This window comes from Stegastes partitus, unplaced genomic scaffold, assembly GCF_000690725.1.
Source record: "Stegastes partitus isolate 25-593 unplaced genomic scaffold, Stegastes_partitus-1.0.2 Scaffold46, whole genome shotgun sequence".
NCBI lineage: Eukaryota > Metazoa > Chordata > Actinopteri > Pomacentridae > Stegastes > Stegastes partitus.
The window spans coordinates 743,358-751,828 of NW_007577777.1; the positions used below are offsets into that span (position 1 = coordinate 743,358).

An 8,471-nucleotide genomic window follows, 5' to 3' on the forward strand; every position below is an offset into this window, starting at 1 on the left:
GCCCTTAGATGACTTGTGTTGGGAAACAGTGCTATATGAGTAAGATAAAAAAAAGAATGGAATCTGAAGAGCAATCCAGCTTGATGTTCAAAGAAGACAAACCTGTGGCACACGAGGCAAAGTAAGATCAGCAGCTTTAAGCTCAGGGGAAAGATACTGCATATGAAAGTAGCCTGCATGGAGCTGTGCAGCGGCTGACGTGTGCCGTGGGTGTTGGATTTGATAGGAGTGGCGTGACGCTGTGGGGCAGTGAGTCAGAGTCAATGATAAGGACCTGAAGCTACGACTGACCTCTCTCAACTGTACCTCTTTTCTCCCCTCCTCCTTTCTCTTTGCATCTTGTTGTTTGCACGGGTATCCCTGTTTGTAATTCAGCCTTTGTTTTTAAGACAATGACTCATAACTAACTCTCGGTTCCTTTTGTACCTTTCGACTCTCGACTAACACAAGACTGGTCCGTCTTTAACCCGCTTAGGTCACATGATTCTTTCTTTCTTTTTTTTTTTTGTCGTTTGTTTCTTTCAGATCCTTTTCTCTCGCAAGTCACGGTCCATTCTCCCATAGAGATCAGGGAGTGGAGCCTTTAGGTTTATCTGCAATTGGAAAAGCTTTGTGACTCACTCCCTGACACAAACACACACATTTTATAGGTGATGACTCATTGCAACACAGGCCATTCAGATCCACAGTACACCACAGTCAAACTGGTACGTGAGTGTGACTGTGTTTGCATACACATTAACCTTTATATGCATTTAGGTGCTGTTGCGCAGAGGGCTCATGACACACCACCTACGCAGCTTTTATCTCGGAGTCGCTGAGATAATAAGTGTTGCTGTAAGGGAGATTTTTTAGAAGCAATCGCGGTTGTTAATATTAAAAAATAAATGAAATCCTGCTTTTTGCATGTGTGTGTATCTTTGTTGCACAGATAAAGATACAGATGTGCAATGTGTGTGTGTGTGTGTGTGTGAGTGTTTGAGACCAGAGGCAGAAAAGAATTCATCGTGACATGGCCAGCTGAGGAATGATAAATGTGTTGAGTGACTCATGCAGGACAGACATGGGAGCCATCAGCTGACACAGGGGCAGCAGCCTCCATTGTGACAGACAACACATAATGTAACACACATGCACATAATTGGTACATGGAAGCACGCCTCACACACACACACACACACACACACACACACATGCAGTATATTTCTACACGAGCACAGACAGTGCGGTGCAAAATGTCTCCGACTTCATTTGTACCATTTTTGCATGTCTGTGGAAGAGATGAGTCACTTTTAACTGCAGTCATCACGTAACTAATGTCACTTAGACTGATTCACACTCCGAACAATTTCTAAAATAACAATAAACCTCTCTGCTGGCATTTTTATGCAAAGCGACTGAGGGTACACCGTGTGCTTGTTGTGGAATTCACTGCGACGGCACAAAGCATGAAAATGTACGTTTTTTTTTATTCATAAAGACAAACGACCATGTGATGCACAATTTGAGATTGTGTGTGATATAAAAAAATAGAGTTAAAACAACAGTTGGCTGGATACAAATTGTAGTAAGTACACAGATTTCTCACAAAGCATTAGACTACAAGACACAGCCACTACAATACTGCTCAGGCCAACTGGCTGACGTGGTTTTGGCAATGACACAGCCTTTCCTTTAGAAAACAGTTAATGCACCTTTTGTTATCCCTTACAGACACAAAGCACGATCATTTAAGGAGGTTCAGTTTTCATCATCTGTGTCCTCCTCTTCATCCTCATCACCCTCTTCCTCTTCAGATTCATCTTCATCCTCCTCGTCGTCCTCGTCCTCCTCCTCTCTTCTCGTCTGGCGGCTGCTAGCTCTTTGCTGCTGCGACAACAAATAAACAGTCACTACGCAACTAAAACACACTTGGTCATTAATTGCAAGTTTTGCTTCCGTGGAATCTGTTTACTCTGGAACATTTCTCTGTCTCCAGAGATACCAATGTCAGCAGGTAAAGGTGTGAACACACCCCGAGATACAATAAAACCACATTCCTCAGGTTAACTTTGTCGGTTTTTGTAGTGTAGTACTATAAAAATAGTTAAACGCTATGCTCATGATGACACTTTCTCAATGTGCATTGTCATGTTTTACTTTCAGTTTTGCGTGCTCGTTTGATCCTGTGTGCAAGCAGCATCCATAATCCACTTTTACAGCTGTATATGTGACTGCAACTGTCTTTTTTGCATTGATAGCACATTCTCTCAGATAAACTCAAACCTAATCATGGTAGCAAAGAATGATCTCAAGATGTGACGCGAGACACATTTAAGGTGCAGTGGTTCAACAGGTGTGTAGAAATCTGTCTCTGCAAGCGACAATCTGGACATCTCAGATAGATATCAAATACCACTCCTCATTTAGTAAGAAACTGAGGACTAGCTGTCCACATAGACAATCCTAGAAATTCCCCAGATGCTGGGGTAAACTGTGAACGTGGGAGGAAATGCATGATGTTACTTGCATGCAATGACATGTGTGGAAATCGAAACTGAATGATGCCTGGGGAGATGACGTGCATCATCATCGGGACAACTGATAAATGTTATTGAGCACGAGCCTCTACTGGCATGAGGGAGACTACTGGGTTGAAAAAAAGGACGAAGGAAATTTTTGATTTTATCGCCATGATTAAAATTTATGCAACAGTCAAAGCCAAAGATATCAGCAATGTCGTAACAGAAACTTCGTCAGAGAGGGTTCTTCTAGGGAAATTCAAGTATTTTGTTTCAAGTATTTGACACCTGTCTGTATCTTCTTACCTGTAAGGTCCCTGATGTACTCAGGAAAGACCCGGTCCGATCAAGGGAAGTTTTGGAATTAGCTCGCACTATGTCTAAGCGTGAGTGGTAGTCAGGGGGGTGCAGCGAGCTCCTGAACACCTGCCAAAGACAGTAGGAGGTTCTATACTTTTCCACAGAGACAAAAGAAAATGCAAGCAGTGCCTAAACACACCTATGCAGCACTGAGTACAATGCATGATGTGGAAACCCATGAATTAAAAAAAAATATACAGCCCAAAGTGCACAGATCAAGACTTACAGTTAAGAGATATCAAATAGATATCAGAATTCTCTGTAACTTGGAATACCCAGTAAATCAGCAACAAAGCTAGCAGTTAGCTTTGGTCAAACATAATCAAAGCAGAATGACTTCTGATAGCAAACACAACAAACTGCCATTTAAACCACACCAAAGGTTTTCTCTGTGTACAGGATAAATTCAGCCATGGCTCTCAATCAGGATTATCTTCATGCCTGTCATTGTGCCTGTTTCAGATGATTCAATCTCTCATGCTTTGTATTGTGAGTCATTGAAAAACAGCCTTGTCTCGGCGAGGAGTTTTGCTTCAATGTGAATGGAAGGGAGATGATTCAGTGCAAAAACACACGGATGAGATGGCATGGGGTGGAGGAAAAATAGCACAAGGGCATCCGCAGGAGGAACCTCGCTCGCTGAATATCATTGATCCTTTGTTTTTTCACTACATGCCTTCGATCTTAAAATAGTGCGGCAAACCTCTCGCCAAATTGTAAACAGAAGGCAGCAGCGAGCATGACTGAATAGGTGGCGCTGTGCTCAGAGCAGGTTAGTTACCACATCAGTTAAAGGGTGTGGACTATACAATATGTATGAGCAATGAGTCAGTGAGAAATGGGTGCATGAGACCATTAACCTTCAGGTTAATCAAGTTGAGAGCGGAGGTTGTACATAAAACTTGATCAGCTTTTAGCTCAAAGTTCACCATGGCACTTTAATTTACATCCTTCCTCTCAGTGTTTGTTAGCACTAAAATGAACGAGCCCGGTCGATTACTACGACTCTACTACATTTTCAAACAAACACAAAAACACTGGCAGGCTAACAATGACTGGGCCTACCTCCAGGTCCGCCTCCTCATCCACACTTTGAATGCTTTGGTAGGCCAGAGTGTACACCTCCAAAGCCTTAGCGTGGAACGACATTTCCACTGTAACAAACTCGCTGAAGACTTTCTGTTGGGGGTGGGGAAAGACAAAGATGATATTTCAATACTGATCAGACACAATTTTACATTTTAAATAAACCGCAACTGCCTGGTAACCACAAGACAAGAAAAAAGGAGTTCTGAAATTACAAAGCGAGAATAGTATCAAACACTTGAAGGAGGATTGAAAGGTGTGGGCAGACTTTTAGAAAACCTTCAAAATCATCACTGTCTGGTTTCAGTCCACCGTCACCCACTTCTTCAACGAACATTCCCACTACTGAAACTGTCTGACACTGGTAGAAAGATCAGCTGCACTGTAACAAACCTTGATGTCCTGGATCTTCTGCTTCTCAAACTCGTCAATTGTCTCCTCCAGCTGCTTCGTGGTCCTTGTGGCGTCCATAGTGGCTCTCTGGAGCTCACTTTCAGCCTGATGGCAGAGTCATATGGAAAAAGTGAGCAGTTTTTGCTGCATTTGTCAACATTTGCTAATCAGTGGCAAAACACAATGCGTGACATACTGGATGCTCCTCTTTAGAAGTGGAACAAAGCTTACCCTCTGCTGGTACCTCTATTTTGCAAGTATTACAAAACATGTGTCATATTTGTGGTTATACATCACCAGTGATAAGATGCACAGATTACACGGGACACACCTGAGACTGAAGGGTTGGTGAAGGAAACATAAAATAATATTAGACTGTTGTCCCGGTGGATCCTGAACAACAAAGTGTAGTTGGACACATGCTGAGTAAACAGTAAGATACTGCTCAATAAAACTTATCAAAGCTGACATATAAATATTCTAAATAGCTTCAACTTTGCTGTTGCAACAGTATTTATTATCACCAAGGACTTGAACTGACGTGAATTGATTTCAAATGTATTAGTCACAGAGAAGTCAGCTGGAGTTTAGTTGATGAAATGAAAGAGTTTAAGAAGAGGAGAGAAAAAAAGGCAAGGATACAATGATCTGCCTGTCTGAGGGGTTTCTCTGTCTGGTCCTCTCCAGCTGAGCCATCTGTTTGGCTTCTCTGTCTCTGGCACTTTGAGTCGTCTTCAGATCCTCCTGCAGGGACACGCAAGGGCACAGTGGTTATTATGAGAATTAACAATGACAGTCAATGAGGCAATCTGTGTCGGTTCAAATGCTTCAGATAATAATCTAACGTCGAAGCATTTGGTGCACCTCGGCGTGTCCCGATAAAGACCTCAACTACACTTGATCATGCACGTTTTGCGTCTTTACCCTGAAACAGTTTGCAGTTTAGCGTTGACAATGCAATGTAACATGCCACAGTGAAGAGAATAAACTGTAATAGGCCAACTACTTGTATTCAATGTTCACTTTAATTACCATTTTGCAATATAAAATTGTACAGCAAAACCACAGATGTAGTTGCTTTATGTTTAATATCTAAAAAAAGAAATTATTTAAAGTATAAATAATACATAACACAAGTAAAACTAGGATATGTATGAAACCATGCGTTCTTGAAAGAAAAGGAAAAAGTGCCAAAGCTCACTTTTCACATGACTAAAGAACCTAATTTAGCTTGATTTAATTACATTTTGGCAACAACGAGCAATCACAAGCCTTCAAAATCAGATTGATTTCATACGGCACGGAGCAAAACAACAAACAAACGAAAAACTAAGCAGCATGTTGTAACTTCTTTTTTTTTCACTGTAAAAACCAAGCACACCTGCAGTTCAAAAACTGAAATAATAACAAAAAGAAATGCGTTTTGGAAGTGTGAGCAACTGGAGCATATATAAAAAAACAACCCATAATTAAGTCAATCTTTTATGGCGTCACCACCAATCCACGATACAAGTGAAAACAGTCAGAACCAAACAAAGCAAACGTCTATTGCAGATACTTTGAAAAGTGCTGCGGCGTATGCGAAAGACTCCAAATGCCACAAAGAATCAAAGGAATTTCTTTTGATCTCGGTCAAAACATAATGCTGAACAGGGCAGGTGCTGGCAATGACTCAAAGAATGTCTGAAGCAGCAGTCTGGTATGATCGTTGAACAAACACTGCCCCCCTGTGGTCACACAGTGATAATGACACTCAGCAGTAAATTGCCTCCATCAGCAGCTGCATCCGTTGAATTTTTGCACAACAGCGTTTAAAATGCGATATCCTGACAAGCACAGGTAAGACCTAAAAGAAACGTTGCTCTGATAAATTGCACAGAAGTGAACGTATTTAAACATTTTTGCGTTCGGGTCATGGACAGTTCAGTAATTCTGTGAGATTTATTTATTTTTTTGTGGTGCAATCATTTCAGAGAGAGTAACTAAATAATGGATTCATCACTGTGGTTTGGTTCACTTACCAGGAACACTTACCCTCTTACGTTTCACGACAGCTCCATAGCTCTTTAATGGCTCTATGACTTTGGCTTCAAGTCTTTCTACCTGTAAGGCAAACTTCACATTAAGTTCTGTCCTGCTAAACAAAATTACACTGTGCTTGTAAACAGGAAATTAAAAGTCAAAGGAAATAAAACTCTGTTGTTCCACCTCAGCTTGGCGGTAATCTTGAATCTTGGCCAGGTGGTCAGCATACTGCTTCATGCCCCTCTTCAGGTTTGGTGTTTCCGTATCTGCGTACATGCCAATTTCCCGGACCAGAAGGTCTGCCTTGTCTCGTAGTCTGGCTGTTTTGCGGACGTAGGCGGCAAACAGTTGGCACATATCTCCAAAATGTTTCTCCACATTGGTGATGTTTTCCTGGATCCTCCTTGTCTGGCTGTCCCTGCAGAGGATGATGGAACCCAATAGCACTTTTGTTTCATATATGATAAAGTGTGTATTTTTCACAATAAGAGCTATACGCATTTAGTTATCTAGTTTAATAAAGTAGCAACCTATTAAAAGGAGATGCAGCACAAGAGTGTCAGCTGATAAATTACATTTTTATATAAACATGAAACAATATTTTAGTTTCTTTCTGTAAAGGGTCATAAAAGTGCAGAAATAATGGCTGTGGCAGGGTATTAGCAGGGCTATTTAAGCTGAACCTGTAATATAACACGTATTGTCTGCAAGGCTGCTGTTTACTTTACATTGTTGTTTTACCTTGTTTCGCTTTCTGTGCTTGGTAGATTATACAGCTAAACCGGCCTCTGGATGTAGGAGTGGCTGATGCAGTGGGAGATCACCTGGGGATTTGTGGTGACATCATCTGTGCCACTTGTGGTAGTTTTGGTGTTTTTGTTTTTTTTTTGTTGGAAAATGGGTTTGTAGTGCTTGTAGTTGTGGTTATTCCCTGATGTCATGCTCCCAGTGCATCAATGGCCTGCTAATGGGTGTGCCACTCCCATCCAGCATCCACTTTTTATCTTTCTTAGAACTGATGTCAGTGAGCCTGATTTCAAAAAACCAGCTTGTTATGGTATTTTGACCCACACTGACTGTTCACTTTTCACAGGTCTGTATTTATATAAAGGCTTGTTCAGATGCCTTATTCATTTGACTGTTGCCACCCATCCACAGTCATAACATCCTGTGGATGTGATGTGTTGTATTTTGTTTTTTGGACTCTTTTACAAAGGTAGTCTATTACACATCTAGCTAGCTAGGTGTACTAAAACGTCCTTATTGAGTAACAGCTGGCTTGTTACTGTTTTCCACAAGATGTGAACTTTATTTTGATATTTCTAAAGACGTCCGTTTAGTGGCTAATGAACAGAGAGGCGTCTTGTGTTGAACGAGCGGGTAAACCCATTTACCAGTAGCTCGCTGTGAGTGTAGCTAAAAAGTGTCAAGCGTGAAAACACTAGGTGTGTCCTTAACAGCTAGCTAAACTTCTTCACGACGTCCTCGCTGCTCCTGCCAGATTTATTTTGTGAACGCTAGCGTTAACTTGTGGAGTTGTGCACCTGAAAACAACAACGGAGGACTTGTTTGGGCGGGGAACCGTTCTTACCTCGCTCTTGCATCCGGCGTGCGACTCATCTCTGCAGACTGCCAGTAAGTCAGATGTATTCAGTGAACAGACACTTTTATCGGCACCCTGCTTTAACGTTAGCCTGCTAGCTGTGCTAATTTTCTACCAGGCTAGCACGCCAGTTAGCCGTTTCCATGGAGTCCCCCCTACGTTTCCGCCGGAGAAATGCATTCTGGGAGTTGTAGTCGTTTGTGTCAATAGGCTCCTGACTAACTAACCAACTAAATAACTAACTAACTAACTAACTAGCTAACTAACATTCCCATGAAATAAATCCTGAAATAACTAAAATAAGTAATACATATGTAAATGTGGTAATTAAATAAATAGTTTTTATTTCAAAACAAAAAATTTTTAAAGGACTACTTTTATGTATTTCATGGGATTTATAGTTCTCAAGTATATGTTGCTTTTTTTTTTTATTTCACAAGAGTCTTTATTTATTTTAAGTAAATTTAAGTATATTTATTGCTCTGTTGTACTATTCTTGTGGT

The 8,471-nt window shown here is 41.1% G+C and overlaps 1 protein-coding gene across 4 annotated transcripts; it reads right to left on the reverse strand.

Moving 5' to 3' along the window:
- Positions 1 to 1,449: 1,449 nt before the first annotated feature.
- On the reverse strand, positions 1,450 to 8,080 carry cibar1 (CBY1 interacting BAR domain containing 1). 4 transcript variants are annotated; one of them, XM_008306772.1, is made up of 9 exons: positions 7,957 to 8,080; positions 6,549 to 6,783; positions 6,375 to 6,443; positions 4,983 to 5,084; positions 4,672 to 4,677; positions 4,341 to 4,445; positions 3,927 to 4,040; positions 2,808 to 2,927; positions 1,450 to 1,866 (listed from the first exon to the last, which is right to left on the reverse strand). In XM_008306772.1, the coding sequence occupies exons 1-9, from the start codon at positions 7,983 to 7,985 to the stop codon at positions 1,741 to 1,743; spliced, it is 906 nt and encodes a 301-aa protein (XP_008304994.1). In that variant the 5' UTR covers positions 7,986 to 8,080; the 3' UTR covers positions 1,450 to 1,740. The 4 variants fall into 4 exon arrangements, with proteins under 4 accessions (XP_008304994.1, XP_008304987.1, XP_008304996.1 ...); XM_008306765.1 differs by having other exon boundaries at positions 1,450 to 1,869; XM_008306774.1 differs by lacking the exon at positions 2,808 to 2,927.
- Positions 8,081 to 8,471: the final 391 nt, after the last annotated feature.

Coding starts and splice junctions, on each gene's coding strand:
- cibar1 (XM_008306765.1), bottom strand. CDS start 7,985: ATGAGTCGCACGCCGGATGCAAGAGCGAG. Junction 6,444..6,548: donor AAGATTACCGCCAAGCTGAG/GTGGAACAACAG, acceptor TTTGCCTTACAG/GTAGAAAGACTTGAAGCCAA. Junction 1,870..2,807: donor GTACATCAGGGACCTTACAG/GTAAGAAGATAC, acceptor TTGTTGTCGCAG/CAGCAAAGAGCTAGCAGCCG.